This window comes from Andrena cerasifolii, chromosome 5 (assembly GCF_050908995.1).
Source record: "Andrena cerasifolii isolate SP2316 chromosome 5, iyAndCera1_principal, whole genome shotgun sequence".
NCBI lineage: Eukaryota > Metazoa > Arthropoda > Insecta > Hymenoptera > Andrenidae > Andrena > Andrena cerasifolii.
Genome location: NC_135122.1, coordinates 18,534,439 through 18,551,455, shown reverse-complemented (window position 1 = coordinate 18,551,455; position 17,017 = coordinate 18,534,439). Strand labels below are relative to the sequence as shown.

Here is a 17,017-nt window from a genome sequence, read left to right as displayed (position 1 = left end):
GTAATTTTGCAAGCGTAATATCTAAAAAACCAGTGGAAATAAAGTAAAATACATTAAAGCTTATTGAATTTGTCTTGGAACGCACTATCAACTGATATCTTAAAAAAAATAGTTGCATTTAAAAAACCGAACTTGACCATCGTATCTTTTAAAATAATAATCGAAGAAAAAAATCGTCTGTCCTAATAAATTGGCCCTCTCGAACCATGCAATTCCATGTAAGAAATAAAATTATATCTCCAATACTTTAGGACCTCTGCATATCCCCAAAGTTTCATAATTTTTTGGATTTCCAGCTTAGGGATCTTCCGTTGTTACCTGTTTCTTCAACCCTGCTCCGTGGGCAGAAGAAATGTAGTGACTTTCGAAAAGCAATGAGGGTACAAGAGAACCTAGTTTCCGCGCTGTTTCCCAATCACCTCACTAGACTTGTTCCACCCAGCGTAGAAGCACGACAACGCTATGCCCGCCGAGGCCGGACCCCCTTGACCCTCGTACGTGATGCCAAAACGATCCACGCGACCAGCCTCTTTCACCTTCGCCAAAGGTGGTGAATCGTTGACGGTCGAGCGTTATCACGGGTGTGACGGGACTGTTGCAGGTACAGCCCGCTGGCAGGCGATCTCCTGGCCAACTCGATGCTACCGGGGAACGCGATGAACGGTTCCGGCTGGTGCATCTTCGTCTACAACCTCGCCCCGGAGACCGAGGAGAACGTGCTGTGGCAGTTGTTCGGTCCATTCGGCGCCGTCCAATCAGTCAAAGTGATCCGGGACCTGCAGACGAACAAGTGCAAGGGATTCGGTTTCGTGACGATGACCAACTACGATGAGGCGGTGGTCGCCATCCAGAGTCTCAACGGCTACACGCTCGGTAACCGTGTGCTTCAAGTCAGCTTTAAGACGAACAAGAACAAGGCGGCGTAGGACAAGCAACCACAAGAGCAACAACAGCAGCAGCCAGAAGAACAACAGGAACACACACCAGCAGCAGCAGAGCCTGTGGCCACCAGCGAGGTCGCGGTCGCAACCACAACAGTGGTAGCCCCCGCGATCGTCAAGGCGCTGGCCGCGGCCGCGTATGCTTCCACGACGAAGAAGATCGACCAGCAACACCATCTCCCCGCCGAATCCGCGGCTAGCGGCCTGAACAATCGTTACCACGACGATGCCAATCACCAGCAGTCGAGGACGCTGCTTTCTAGTAACTACGGGATGGTAACCAGGGCTGCCGCTGCCTCCTCCTCCTCCAAGGGCTTTCGCTGGGACGAATGCGAGAACGAGAACGAGAACGAACTGGACTCCGACTAGCGGAGGGAGGCTGGCTGAGGCGCCTCTTGCTGGAGAACATTCGGCCGATATAACAAATACAGAGAGAAGCAGAGGGAGAAGAGGCTCGGGTGCAGACGTACACGCGTGCGTGTGTGGATGGAGTAGAGAGTAAGAGAGAGAGAGAGAGAGAGAGAGAGAGCCGACACGCGTGAGTACGTATATGAACACCTACGTGTGCCTGTGTGTGCGTGTGTGCATGCGTGCACGTGAGGCTGGACGAGGTTTCACGAGGAGGATCGAAGAGGACGCGACGAGGCGGAGGTAGGTCGCGGGTCTGTTTGAATCGTACGATTTATCCTAATTGTATACCGCGAGCGCAATGAGATCGTTTAGGGAGGAAAGGACGCGAGGGTGGAGCTCGCTTTTCCTTTCATTTCTTCTCCCTCCTGTTTGCTGCTGCCACTTCCGCCTCTCTCTTTCTCCCCGTTCGCCCGTTCCTGTTCCCCCGTCTCGCTGCATTACCTGGACGGACAAAATGGTCCTTTTCAGCGGGAGCGCGTGCGAGGGCGCAGAAACGGAGGGAAAGCGGCGCGCTAAGCAAAACGCGACTCGCGTGACCGCCGATGGCTAGTCTTGTATATACATATCGCTGATGTATATGTAGGCGGATGCACGAGCCGCGTGACGCGCGCAGCCGTTCCCTCCATGATCGATACATGCTCGGGTGAAGTAGCGAGAACACGCGAGCCCCCCTGAGTTTGCGTTTAACGCTGGCTCAGGGCTGGTCTCGCGTTCGCCGTTTCTGGTAGCGGTTGAGATTGAAGCCAGTATCTGCGACGAAGACATCGCGCGTTTCCTCCGATCGCGGCGAATATATCCCAAAATAAGGGTTGGATAGTGGCGACGCAGGTTCTGAGAATTTTGCCGCGTTTAGTGTAAGGTTGAAGGAAAAGGAGAGACGGGGAGGATCGATGATCGATCGATCGGCGAGAGGGGCATGTGGAAGATAGCTGGTCAGGGCTCTCACGCGCCACTTTGATGCCAAAGGAACGACAGAGGAGAACGACGGTAGTTCAGGCTATCGAATCTTACGTACTTAAGTCTCAAACTTCTAATTCTAAGATAGTCGAATTAAGGGATTAAGCACCGAAAGACGGATATATATATATATATATATATATATATATATATATATACCGTACGCAATTTAAGGGAGAGAAAGATACTTTAGGGCTCACGTGCATACGAGATCGAGGCAACACTCGACCCGAGGGATTACGTCGCTCGCGAATGTAACTCTGCTACCATTTTACTAGTCAGGCTCTTGTACTTGTCAGTCAGTCGGTTCTCCAAAGAGCGCGGGAGATTCGGAAAGATCGTTTGACAGCTCCTTCTATCTTTTTCAACTCTTCCTTCATTTTTCGTTTCTCTCTTTCACTCGACTGATAGTTTAGCTAGTACAAAGTGCTCTCTCGAGCGGGCGTCCGCAGCTTCTCGAGAGAAGACCCTCGAGCGTGCACCGTCCACCTTTACACGAACTCCCTCGGCCGTGCTATTTTTACAACAAAAAAAAAATGGACGATCACCGGCAGAGACCACTGCGAATCGTAAACAGAAAGGCTGCTGTAGTACTTGAAACTTTTATATAGACAACTGTCCTTTCGCTCTTCTCGTCGAATGTTCGACGTACAAAAGAATCTTTTCGGGTCGGTTTCCGAGCGTGACGCGTGCGAAACGACCTATACCCCAGACACGGACGGTGCACGGCAATGTGATAGAGCTGAGGCGACGATCGAAACGAGCAGATGACTTTCGATCGCCGCGGAACGCGTGTCTAGTCTACGTGCAAAGAGGCTCGCCGAAGGCCGCCAACGGAACAAAGAACTAGAGAGCTACGCTCTGTCGGGGCAGACTTTTTAAACCGGTAAGGGAATCAGACGAGATCGATGTAAGAGAGGGCGCGGTTTAGGCGCTACGATGCGTGAGGTATACAAGCGAATCGGTTCGCTCGCGCTGCCCTTAGCGAGCGCACAGTGTCCGTTGCCATTCCTCGATAGGAAGAGAAGGGACTCGCGAAGATCCAGAGCGCGACGCCATCGCGGAGCCAGGACCGGGGATAGTGGCTTGGGATCGCGAGCGAACGCGGCTTGTAAGTACTTAACCGTGAGTAAAAGCGACAACATTTTTCTTAAGCCACTTAGATACGGTAGTGTAACGCGCGCGCGCGCGCGAGGGAGAGAGAGGGAGGGAGAGAGAGAAAGAGAGAGAGAGAGAGAGAGAATGTAGCGTGTATGTCGTCCTATTTATGTGTACCTTTTTTGTGTCTAGTCCGGGAGGGACGGAGCGGCGGGTCTGGAGCAAAAGAGGGAACGACACCCTGCGAGAGTGGCGCGCAGACCCGCGTCCCGCCCTCCCAAAAACGTAATTTTCAACCTCGAGCAACAGATGCTTTTTCCGCTATAAGATTTTATTTTATTTATTCGAACCACCCCCCTCGGGGCAGGATAACGGGTCGCCCCATATCGTCGACGCACCGACTTCCCGCGGGAGGGGTGCGGGGGAGCAAAGAGGATCTCGATGATTATAGTGCAAATTACTACACAAGCCCCTCGGCCGATTCGCCGCACGGCCGGACCCCTGAGGACGGATTCGACTTCCTTTTTCGGGGAATCGGGCAGGGGTCGCGCGGCCGGATTGTGTCGCGGAACCGAGGGGCGAGTCGCGTGTAAGAAATATCCACGGGGGCAGGTTTGCCGGCAAGATGCTTTAGGGCTGTCGGACATTTCTTACCCCGCGTGACCGTTATTATTACATTACTTTACTATTATAAAGGATTAGTCTTCTCCTTCTCATAACTATTATTCACGTATATTAATTACACATTATTATTATTATTATTATTATTATTCTGGTTATTATTATTACTACCATCGCCATCGCCATTATTATTATTACCATCATTATTACTATTATTATTATTACCATTGCTATTACGATCGTACATATTTTTTGTGTCTCTCGTCTAGTAGCCACGTGTAACCTTAACTTAACACCTTACTGCTACTTACTCTCGTACCACACTGCTGCAAAACAAACGTCTCTACTCACCCCCTTAAGTTTTTTTTTACCCTTTAAAAACATCTACTCTAGCTACTTTCTTCACACCCGCTACGACTACTCACTTTAACTATTACTACTACCATCTTCACTGCTATTACTACTACTATTACTACTACTACTACTACTACTACTACTACTACTACTACTACTACTACTACTACTACTACTACTACTACTACTACTACTACTACTACTACTACTACTACTACTACTACTACTACTACTACTACTACTACTACTACTACTACGATTATTTATTTATTTATTTAATTATTATATAACATAACAGAAATTATGTTTTATTTAAGGATTAAACTGATTTGTGTTTGGTTCAAGTAAGTCGTTCGTTTTATTTCGATTACTTGTTTCAGTTGCCATCCAACCACCACCACCCACCTAACCATCCATACAAGCCTATCTCTCCGACCGCCAGGGCGCATCTGAACATCATCCACTCCCGAACTCTTCTCCCAGACATCCTCCATTGCTTAGACATGCCATAAACAGCTTCCAGCGATTCACTGGACCTCTGATTTGCCCGAGAAATGGCGCCAAGCTCAGATGCGATAGAACGTAGCAAAGGGCGAGCGTGACGTAGTCCCTCTGTGAATCGTAGAGCGCGTCGAAGGGTGGGGACGAGTCACCTCGAGGACTCGAAAGGGGACGAGGTCTCGGAGCCTTAAGCCCACATCGAGGTTCTACTACTTCGACGACTAAAATTCTAAACAATTTTAACGAAACATTCCATAGAATGGGGGATAAGTGGTCCACATATATTTTCCCCGATGGACGCGGTCAGAGCGCTTGGATCGGCGGCTTTTGTCTATCCAACGGTTCTCCAGCGCCCTGTTGATGGAGAGATCGGTAACGTTCAATGTCCACCTGAAACTCAGCACAAAGACAATTAGCATCCTGGAGGCTCCCTTTCCTCCCCTCTCGAGTCGAGACGGCCTCTCCCGCCCGAAAGCTGCTCAATTTCGCGCACAGTATAGTAACATTGATCCGTAGAGATCTAGGGGATCGTGGAAGGTTTTGAGGAGACGCACAAGGAGGAAGAACCCTCGTTTTTCAGGACGTCGAGGCTCGTGGCTTGTGCGCGCCCTGTCCCGTTCTTTTCCGAGCGGAAGTCTCGTCCGGGACGACGGAAGCGAACGAAGGAGAGTCAATGAGGAAGCTTAGCGACGGGAGTGGAGGCGAGAGAGAGACAGAGAGAGAGAGAGAGAGAGAGAGAGAGAGAGAGAGAGAGAGGGTAAGAGTGAGAGAGAGAGAGAGAGTAAGAGTCAGAGAGAGAGAGAAAGAGAGTAAGAGTGAGTGATGGGGGGAACACGCTAATCTACTTAACTATACGAACTGTATTACCGTACGATTATTACGTTAGATGTACATCGTTATGTGTATTGGTATCTATTATGTTAGTTGTATCACTACCACGATGACGATGAATAACCAGCGTTTATTGTAGGCGATTTTGGAGAAAGGGATGCACATGCGTGCGTGCACACACACTGAGGAGACACTGTACACACTCGCACAGAACAATGGCACCCGTGGCCCTTCTCCAACGTGCGCCTCAATAGACCAGAGCTTCTCGCGCGGCTTGCGGCTTCTTCGACGGTGTCAGCTATGACTGGGGAACGGAACGCAGGAGCTGAGACCCGACGCGATTAATTCTCCTCGGTTTTCAAGCCTGCGGTACCTTTCTTTTCTAGACTGATTACTTGGATCACATGACCACCAGTCGCGCGAGAAGAATCGTCGGCTAAGACTCGCCCCCTAGGAACAAGTTGTCCATGCGTTCGCGGTTCTTAGCTAATTTTCTGCGACGAACGAGCTATGTTACCATTCATTCACGAATTTACATTTAATCATTAGTCCCATTACCGATATCGTTACACGTAAGAATTAAATAGTGATGCGTACCGCTCCTCTTATTGCTCTTGGACGATGGGAAAGCGCGCGAAATGCTTGTCTACGCGCGTAGCTGTTTAAACGCTCCGCCCGTTAGGTGAGAAGTGGCGTGATCCAATTGATCTCAAGGAAGATCTTGTCTATGGCGAACGAGCTGCCGAGGAGCAGGGAGGTCGGACGCTCCTCGCGCGTTGTTCCGTGTCGAAGATCAAGACTGTACTTTTAGAATCGCAATGCCACGAGGAGAAACGTTGGCAACGCGCTCTAGTCGAGGTTCCCTTCGAGCCTATCGTCGACTTCGTCCTCTTCGAATGCCTCCTTTCGAAACTCTTCTTCGACGCTCGATTGCCGATGTTTTCGCTCGCGTCGCGATTCGAGATCGACCCTCGTCGATTTTCTCTCGTCCGATGCACTCGTGAGACGTGCTCCGTTACGGCGAGGATGCGCCGTCTCGAGGGAGTCGAACAAAGTGGTGCGCTGTAGTCTGAGATTATTCTCCCTCGCGGCTCTCCGCGTGCTGCGGAGTCAAGGGGTACGGAGGGAAACGGGCTGCGGACGGGGTGAAGGAGGAAGATCGAGGGGGTGGAAGCTGATGGGCCGCCGGCGGGTGGTCGGTGTAGGACGACGAATTTATAGTTGTGTAGGTACGTGTATGCGCACGGTGAGGAACGGACTTTGCTTCTCGAACCGGGATCCTGTCGAGATACGATTACGCTCTCCTCTGAACCGAGGATCCCGAGCGTAACATCGCTCGTCCTTTTGATCTTTATGCTTGCACCTATTTTACACAGGTCCTCGAAGCACGTGATCCAGCCCCACCGAATTGTGAATCCTCGTGAGAGTATAAATCGAAGGGGTGGGCCTTCCTGTTCGTGAAGCTTTATCGCGCGCACCTTTCATTAGAATTTCTGTGGAGACTCGTTTCCACGCGTTTCCGTTTCACGTACGCCGACAAAGATCTTGAGATTCATCCACGAGAGCAGGGTTCGTATTCTTCCTTCCGTCCCGTAGAGTATTACGTGTGTATCGTGAGCGACACCTGCCAATAGTGCGCCGGGGAGCGCGTCGTGTAAATAGCGCGGAGCATTCTCGATGCCTGAGACACTTTGACACGAAGTGGAACTCTCGGTCGAGTCGTATCCATGGCAAAGCGCGCATCCTCAGGTCCAGAATCTAGATGGGTGCCCGTTTCGCCGCGATCGGAACTCGCGGCAATTTCTTCCTCCGTCGATTATATCCACGGAGGAAAAAAAGGGAACGCGGCGACATCATCGAGGGATGCGCTGCAATTAACTCGAGGAGGAGAGAAGGGAGGGAGGAAAGGGCGCGGATCCCACAGGTGTGTTGCGGAGGATCGAGGCTCTTGCGTTGATCGCCCGTCGACGTTAATTAGGGATTAGAAATTAAACGCCGCTGCTCTTGGAGCATGTGAATGACGAAGGACGGCTCGATTTACGGAGATATGCTCCCCTCTAAGAGGGTTTGAAGGGCCCGGCGACACGGAGAGAGAGCCCCCTCGTTGAACAGCACCGCACAAAATACTTTCTACTAAGGTTGTACTCGGTCGACCTGGGCGCTTTTCAACCCTTCACCGGCGAACGGGAGACGTCGCTGTGAGCTGGAGCAACGCACAATCGCTGGTCCTTCACTCGGCGGTGGGGCAGGGTTATCGTTATAAGATTCACTCGTGCGGTATTCCTTCCTATCGCATCATTGGTCGCATTCATTACCGGAGGACGGTGATTATAATTGAGAAGAAATTAGTCCAATCTATTTCCACGCCCTCTTGAAACTAGCGTGGGAATAAAACTAGAAGTCATCTTGCGTGACCAACAATATCCTTTCAATTATAATTATCCTGGCGATCATTCATTCGTCAATCACCATCGCGTCGCCTTTATTCATCGACTCACGTCTCATTTCTATCCCATTATCATCAATCTTCATCCAAAATAAATCATCGAAGGGCGACGATCGCGAGTAAAACTTGTGCCCACGCGGAGAAATCCTGATAAGTCGGGAGGTGAAGGTCAACTTCACTTGTTCGCGCGGTCGCGTGAATTTGATAGATCAGCGAGATCCACGTCCAGTCCCGTCATTCACGTGATCCTGGCCGGTTCGGCGAAACCATGGGGAACGATGTTAAACCGTACTCCCGTGTCTGTGCCTCCCCTTACGAAAGGGAGGGGGGCGTAATTGGGGTAGGGCGGACTATAAGAAAGCGAAGTAAAATGAGAAACCAAAAGGGTAAAAAAAATCCTCTTCCAATTTGTACCGAAGCGACACACACACACACACACGCACACACACACCGCAGAGACTGAGCATTTTAGGCAATGTAAAATTAGCTCCGGTCGATCGCGGCTTGCGATCGATACTCTCCCGAACTTCCCAGGGAAAATATTATATGTAGACCCCCGACGAAACCGTCGTCTTGGGGAGCGAGCGTTTTAGGGGCGAACGATCCGCGCAAAGAACCCTCTCGCATCGCAGGTCAGGATGGCCAATCGAGCCACGGGAATCACGCGCTCCGCAGTCCTCCTGCGATCAGGTGTTCCTCTTGGATTGACTTGGAGGAGCTCGAGTTTTCCTTTCATTTCTAGCGGAAGCTCGACGACTGGCTCGCCATGACTCTTAAACGGACCTTTTCCTCCGGCGAGGCGAGTCGAGTTGCGTGGGCTTCCAGCGTCTTATCAGCATATCGCGACTTCCTCGCGAGCGTTTAATGCATGCACTGCCCTTGGAGATCACTGTGTGTTAGTTTCTATTATTTGTTCGCTGTTCGATCGGCGCGATATTCGAGCGGAGTGAGGAAGGACAAGAAGTGTGAAACGTTGCTCGTCTCGATTTAGTCGCGTCTTGGTTTCCTTCTCTTACCTTTCATCCCGCCGAGTATTCTCAAGCTGGGATCGAAGCGATCCCCGTGATCGCAGGGGCGAGCAAGTAGGAATGGAAGAGAACGGGGGAGCGGGAACGCGCGAATTTCGGCGAGGAGAGGGGAGGAACGACACCGCGGGTGAATGAAATTATTTTTACGCGATCTCGGGCACGACTGATCGATGCGCTGGAGCGTAAGTCGGCGGGAATGGGAAGCGGATGGGGCATGGGAAAGCAGCTCTAGCTCACCGTAGGCCTAACTAAGAAGATGAAAAGTATTTATATACTAAGCTAACTAAGTAACGGGCGAGAAAGGGGATGGGAGAACGAGAAAGAGAGAGTTGAGAGAGAGAGAGAGAGAGAGAGAGAGAGAGAGGAAGAAAGAATCTATAGGAAAACGAGAGAGAGAGACTGATAGTATGAGAGAATGCAAGAAAACGAGAGAAAGGGAGATCGCGAGAAAGGGAAAAGGGGTAGAAGATAACTAAAAAAAAAGTACTTGAGAAATTACTCCGCAGGGGGAGTAGTACAACGATCAACAAATGAAAATGAAACCGATAACTACTCTTTAACAAAAGACGAAAAAAAAGTTACCCAAAAAAAAAAGAAGAAACGCCGGGGAGACGTGAAGCGCGTTGGGTGGGGTAGCGCAGAGAGGACAGGGGAGGGGGAGGAAGAAAGAATTACAAAGAGGGAAGGGGCGGGGGAGCGGGACTCGATATACAGCGGGGAGGAAGAGGGGGGAAGAGAGATAATCTATAATCTTCGGTACATGTTTTGATTATTCTAATTATTAATTATCGTAACTTATTATAATAACTATTAATTAATTAAATTAATTGATATCTATGGAACTGTATTTAAACGACAAAAAAACGTGGTAGCTAGTTTGTCAATGGGTGTATAAATATTTAATTACGATAACTCTATAGTGATACTAAAGAGACAACAGCAACAAAGAAAACACAACAAACAGACAGCACAGAACAAGATAGAAATTTATCGAGAAAACGAAACAGAATACAGATGCGTGCGTGGTGCGAGAGGCTTAGGAAAGGCAGAGTGCGTGTACAATTTGTTGAATGTAATCGGAGTGAAAGGGGGGGGGGGGAGACACGAGTGATTGAGTACGCAACACGAGAAACACACATGTTACTCACAAGCATCAAAGATGGTTATACAAGCACATGTAATTATTCGACTCTAAAGGAGGAGGGTTGGTAAAGCGAGGGCGGAAAAGAGAGATAGAGGAAAGTCACGTAAAGAAAAAGGAGGATGAGAACCAAACGCGCGGGTATTCATACGTGTTGGTACCGATCGGGGGGCCAGCCGATATATCGTTATATATAACGGGTGTCTCGAAGATCCTCGTCGCCACTAGGCATATATGGGGTGGGGGTGAATTTCACGGTGCTTCGCGGGGGCTTCTGCCGTTTTCGTTTCCTTCTCGTGCTTGCGCGGATTTACTTGGAGGTCGACGCGGAAACCGTTTCCTCGGTCGCCTTTCGCCAGAGATACTTCACCCCCGAATAGCAGGGGGGGGGGGGGGATGAACGCGTTGTGAAAAACGAAGACCTAGGCGACCCATCTACCGTCGCGGCGCGAAGGTGTTTCCTCTCTTCAACACATTCCCGAAGTAGAAGAACTAGCTAGAATCGCGTTCTTCCGTTTCCTCTTCTCGAGCAGCTCGACGCACCGTTGCTCTCAGGCTTTCTCCTTCGAGAACGATTCGAGGGCCCGCCTCGGCCGCCAAAGCGCGATATCTCCTTTCGGATCTTGGGAGTTACCTTCTGATTTATCGAAAGCTCCGCATTGGACGCCAAGATCCAGTTGGATCGTCATTCCTTCGTAGGTCTCTGGAGGTTCGCGTGATCTCGGTCGACATCGATCAAGGTGGCTGGCGAGCGAGGCAGCCGCGAGACTGAACGGTTTCTAGTGGAGGTGCTTGCTGGATCTCAATGACTTCTTCACGTCAAACACACACATTCCATCCGAGCGCGGGGACTCACGCGCGCAACAAGACTTTCCGGTCTCATCTACGAGCATTCCATTTCGATCTCAACACCTCGAGGCTGTTTCTTCATTTCCTCCTCCACACGTGACCTCCGCTCCGCGAATTCTTGAATTAGACTGTTTCTTTGGAGAGGATATATCGCGTAGACGAGATGATAGTCGGTACTCGTGCACATTCCACGGCGCTCAGGCCCTCGAGGTACAAAAACAAAGTCGTGGCTTTTCACGTGTATTTAAATACACGTGTACACGTGTATTAAGGAATTAAAAGTCCGTATTCTTAATACACGTGTAGGTACACGGATACCCGTGTAGTATTTCTATTATACGTGTGCACGTGTATTTAAATTGGTTCATCACGATTAATTTTGCGATTGCTTAGTTGGTATAGGGTAAACCATCCAGTAATTCACCGCATACCAGTGAATGACCATTAGGCAAAGAAATGTCAATTATAAATTTAAACATTATTATATGTTTATAAATGGAGTGTAGTTGCACTTTTAATTAAGCAAACATTAATAAGTACAATTCTTATTAAAAGTATGCGGTCATTTACTGGGCTTCTACACGTTTTGCATTTTATAATTTTTTTTTTTTAAATTACGATAAAAATACTTAATTATTTTTATAGAAATTTCAAGAAAAATAAATTTAAATGCAATTTCAACAGTTGTTTCGTTGTTATACATAAATATATTCAAGTATTAATCTGAAAAGTCCATAGATTCAAAAATTCGGTCATTCACTGGTTGGTTTACCCTATCTCTGTTTGTCTGTTTAGCATTATTGTACGAATGGTCTCACAGATCTAAATATGAGACATTGCAGTCTGCACGCACGCAAATACTTACATACCTCCATCGCATCGCACTGAAAGATGCGCGCGGTCCTGAGTGACGTGACAACAAAGTATGTACATATTTCTAATTAGTCGACTGTACGACGCGGTATTTGGCCACCATGTTATTTCTCTGCACAACTATACCTACGCGTATATTAATTATTAACTAATTATTCAATTTCTGTAATTTTCGACGTGTGAATATCTGAGTATCCAAACATATTGGCCCGCTTTTGCGAAAACAAACTAATCTTCAGGTTACAGGTAACAAGAATCAACGCATAATAAAATTTCATAACAAAATTTAGTCTATTAATTTTCTACTTTGGTACAAGAAAACTAAAGTATCGACATTTTCGGGTAATAAAGTAAAAAATTAAATTATTTTAATAAAATAAAATTTTAGCGTGATGCGTACAGACTGCAGCGTCTCATATTTAGATCTGTGAGATCATTCGTGCAATGCTAAACAGACAAAAGAGATACTATACCTAATAAGCAATCGCAAAATTAATCGTGACAGAAATACACGGGTGGGTATCCGTGTATTAAAAATTACACGGATTGAAGTTCAGATACGAATACACGTGAAATAGGGACGTGTGTCTAATGTGTATATGTCACACGCGTTTCCGATCATCCATCTCGAATGGACGCGTTCCCGTGTCCCATCGCCAAAAAACACATCTATCCTTTTTCAATTGAAAGGACGAGGGACTTCTATCGGGGGAATCGAATGAAAGTTTATTCATCGACAGTATTAATAGCTGGGCGGAAGCATTTTCTTTTCGTTCGAGGGAAAACGTTGTCCGAGCGAGCAGCGCGCTCAAGGGATTCCTCCCTGGAAACGCGACGCCATTCTCGTAGAGTTGACCGCGGGCAAACATTGGATTTTCACCCCGTCAACGACGGGGCGTGGATTTGGCGCCCTTAGGCTAACCGGTGCCTGCCATCCTGTCCGCGAAATGTCATGAAATATTTAATTTAAAAGAGTCGAGACAACAATATGGCAACTCACGTGAGTTATTTCTAATTTGATGTATGAAAAAGAAGTAAATTGTTTATTAAAGTTTTCGCTCAAAATTATCGCTCCCCAAATTTTCCGCCCCTTAAGATTATTGCTCCGAAAAAATTGCAGCCTACTTAGCCTATAGCTACACAAATCCGCCCCTGGTCAACGACTCCACTTCCGTTTCGCGGATCCTTGACAGAGATCCTCGCGGACTCGACTTGTTTTTTAAGCTGATCTCAAAGTGCAATTTCCTTTAATGGCGTCGAGTTTCGAGAAGCGATTCCGAGGGTGATCGGCAACCACCACGGCGGACGATCCTCCCTCGGAGGTGGGACCTCCGCGGTGGCCGCTGCCGCGTTCATTCCGTACTACTAATTATAATACCAGCGATTTTACCATTACGATATTATAACGTTGTATGTATAAGTGTTCATAAAATTATTATCACCCAGGATAAACGCAGTGCAATACATTCGTTGCTCTCTGAAACGATTCTCCGAGCGTGCGGAGAGCATCCGTCGAGCGGCGGCGACGACGACGACGACGACGACGACGACGACGACGAATAAGGAAAACGGGAACGGAGAAAAAAATAGAGAGATAAAGATAGACGCGAACCAAAGAATATTGAGAACGGGGATGAAGAAAAGAGGGTGAAAGTAGAAGGTTGTATGAAAAAGGAGAGTGTCCTTTTCCTTCCGACCGCAGAGGCGCGAGGACGAATCGGATGGCCGGGAGGGGAGAGGGCGAAAGCGCTCGTTGATTTATAAGGGAACACGAATCAATCCGCGAAATCTGTCCTACTGTTACGACTGTTGTCTTTAGAAACGTTTTACAGCTTTAATGGGAAACAACCGTAGACGTAAGTGAACGGAGGGCACTAATTAAACGAAGAGAAATAAAAGAGATACTAATGATGCTAATAATAAAAGAACAAAATCGAAAAAAAAAGTGAGCCAAGGGTAATGAATGAGAACGAGAACGCGCGAGAGTCTTTTTTGAATTGTCGGTTCGCGCGAACGAAGATGCTACGAGGATGACTTTTGTAACTTAAGGAAATATATGTGTTGCTCTTGAATCTCACACGGCTTTACGTGACTTCTTTCTCACCTGCTAAGCGACACACTTCCGTTCGCGCCTTCTCGATTCATTTACGTCTGTGCAGGGGGATCCCAGAATTCATGGGCGTTCGCAGGGGGGCAAGAGGGTTTGAGAAAAAATTGCAAATTTTTAAAAACTAATCTTTATTAAGTTTATACCAAAAAAGGGAATATTTGTAAAATTTGAATTAAATTCGTTTCTAATGAAATGGGTGTCTGAAAATGGCCCTCCCTGGAAAATAATCTGTGGACGCGCGGGATGTCGACCCGAAGATCGTTCGACTCGCGTGGAACGGTCCGATATCGTCATGTAAATTAACGTAATGTGATATACGCGATTGTACATTGGTAGATCGTCGAGCGAGCACGGAAGCTATTGGAACCAATTTTGATGGGCGCTGGCGTGTTCGCTGTAACCATCGAGGCAGCGAATATGATGTTCAGGATCCTCGATTTTATATCCTCGAAATTTATACCCAAACGATTTCGTCATTTTAGTTCGTCTTGCGTGAAATGAATAATTAAGATTGATTTGATTGGACCGTTACTTGATACAGTAGAAGTACCTTTACAGGGTTGAGTTGAGAGAGTTGATTCTTATTTAGAGATCATGCGTTGCCTCGGTGGTTGTGCAGCGTCAGTGTTTCTTATTTAATTAGACTTCGAACGGAAACGAATTCACTATTGGTGCGTTTTAGCGCCGGCGAGCAAAAGGAAGGAGGTCGAAGGGTTTAAGAGAGTTAATCATCGGGATAAACGGCGCTCGCGTTAACGAGGATTCCGAGTTCCGGTGTTCTTATGGATAAACGATGATATTCGAACGGGAGAGATCCGACGATCGCGTGCGCGCGGGGCAAATTATAAAGGCGAAGGAATTAATCTCAAAAACCGAAGGCACTCCGCCGAGTGCTTTCGCGAAATCTGCGAGCGATAAATAGTTTCTGTAAGAATAAATTGTCTCGCGGAGCACGCGCGACATCGTCCAGCCAGAATCGTTCAACCCCGAGCGGGAGCGAGAGCGAGAGCGAGCGACGAGATCGGGGAACGAAAGAGATCGAACGATAAAAGAAACGTAGTCGCTTCGGGTGAACAGGTTCTCTGCGTTCGATTTTCAATCGAGCGAGCGAATTAGGATAACGATCAGGGAGGGTCGAACTAGATTCGCGTTTCTAACGGAGGGTTCGCTGGAATCTTCCATTGAGAGCGCGCGTGTATAAGGGGGGGTCTGGTTATAACGAACCGAGATAAAAGTCTGATAGAGAAGCGTGTTACTAACGGAATTAAGGAGAATCGAGGCAGAGAGGCGGGAAGAGGGGGTGTCATAGACGCGGTAAGGAAAACAAACAAGAGAATAAAACGTGGATTATAATAGAGTAATGTATTTTGTGACGGGTTTTAATACGGTATTAATAGCGATATTTAACTGTAACTGATAATAAGCGCGCTATTCGAAGCGCGAGAGATCGAACGAAGAGAAAGAGGCGAGACTCACGCGCTATTCTAATAAGGTGTAACGATTACGATAGGCGACGGACGCGCGCGCGTTCGTCGAGACGGGAAAGATGATGGACGGGGTAATAATCGAGATATTAGACGGGCGGTGGGATAAAGCGAACGAAACGCGAAGTACTACTTTCTGTTTTCGTTTCATCGCACGATCGAACGGAGTCGAACGGTGGAGGGGGGCGCTTCCTTTTCTTTCTCCGTTGCGTTACGGGTATGTACGTGGGACTGAATCACTTCGGCGAGAATCTCGTGACGAGCGATGATTTAAATTCGGATTTCACTCTCGCACCTGGGTCGCTTTGCGCTTTTTTTAAATAAGAAAATCCAGATACACAATCCAAAGGAGCCCCTGCTGGAGGATTACCACGTCGCACCACGGCACGCTCAGGATTTAATCTTGAGAAATAAAGATATTTTTAATGCAAGTTCAATAAAATTCAGTAGGAGATTAAAAAAATTGATTTAAAGCAGTGATTTCCAACCGGTGGGTTGTCGCCGCAGTTTTGTGTGTGTGTGTGTTTTTTTTAATAATATTCTTAAGTTAGGATTTAATGTATCTTTTGCCTTATTAAATTTACCTTACTTTATTTGGGAGGGCGTTGCAAGTTATTTGAATATTATAAACGGGGATGGCGACTCAAAAAAGGTTGAGAAACACTGGTTTAAAGAATAAAATTCTCTTTTCTTTTTGCAAAGCCCCTTCTTTGGGGGGTGCCCCTTGAAATCCATTGCTCGGATGTAAACCGATACGCTTCGCTAAAAGAGATCGAAACGGTGCGAGGGTTGAATCGTTAACATTCTCGCCCAAGTTTTCAATGCTTCCAGTAAATATCTCGCGGGCGTTTCCCGCCGGGGGCGCTACTCCGCGTGCATTTTAATGTGTCATCGGAGGTTCGGAGGACTGCACAAATCATAAGTGATAGTAATAACGGCGCGCGTATGTATGTGTATGTGTAGCCATAATGTCGCCCGAGAGAGAATTTCGAAATTCGCACGGCTCGCACAACGACGGTGAACCAGGCGAGGATCGTGATTGACAGACAAAGACGTACGATTCAAAACTATAGCGATTATTTATTATTAAACGAGGAGGAGGGGGGCAGTGGGGTAGACAAAGTAAGACTGAATTCACTCGAGCGTCGTTCTTGAATCGATCGATATCCTTAATCCGGAAGAATTGAAAAACCTTGATTAATGCTTTATCTACCGGAAGCTTATTAATAGGCTTTTACCGGTAGCCTATTCATCGGCTTTTGGCACGTGCTTGGGTCAACAGGAGAAAGGGAGGCGCCACACAAAATTTTTCTGATTTTAAAATATAATATAATATGTTTCGTTAGAAACAGTTTGTAGCGAAATTATCGGA

At 47.6% G+C, this 17,017-nt stretch overlaps 1 protein-coding gene across 12 annotated transcripts in view; it reads left to right on the top strand.

The window, feature by feature from the left end:
- The window catches only part of LOC143369226 (ELAV-like protein 2), a 56,584-nt gene extending 47,133 nt beyond the window's left edge, over window positions 1-9,451 (top strand). For 11 of the 12 annotated variants that reach the window (XM_076812886.1, XM_076812889.1, XM_076812887.1 and 8 more), the window contains one exon: window positions 602-9,451. In XM_076812886.1, coding sequence (XP_076669001.1) covers window positions 602-926 — 325 coding nt within the window. In that variant the 3' untranslated portion in view covers window positions 927-9,451. The remainder of the gene's footprint in view (window positions 1-601) is intronic. The other variant, XM_076812893.1, reaches the window with a different exon arrangement.
- Window positions 9,452-17,017: the final 7,566 nt, after the last annotated feature.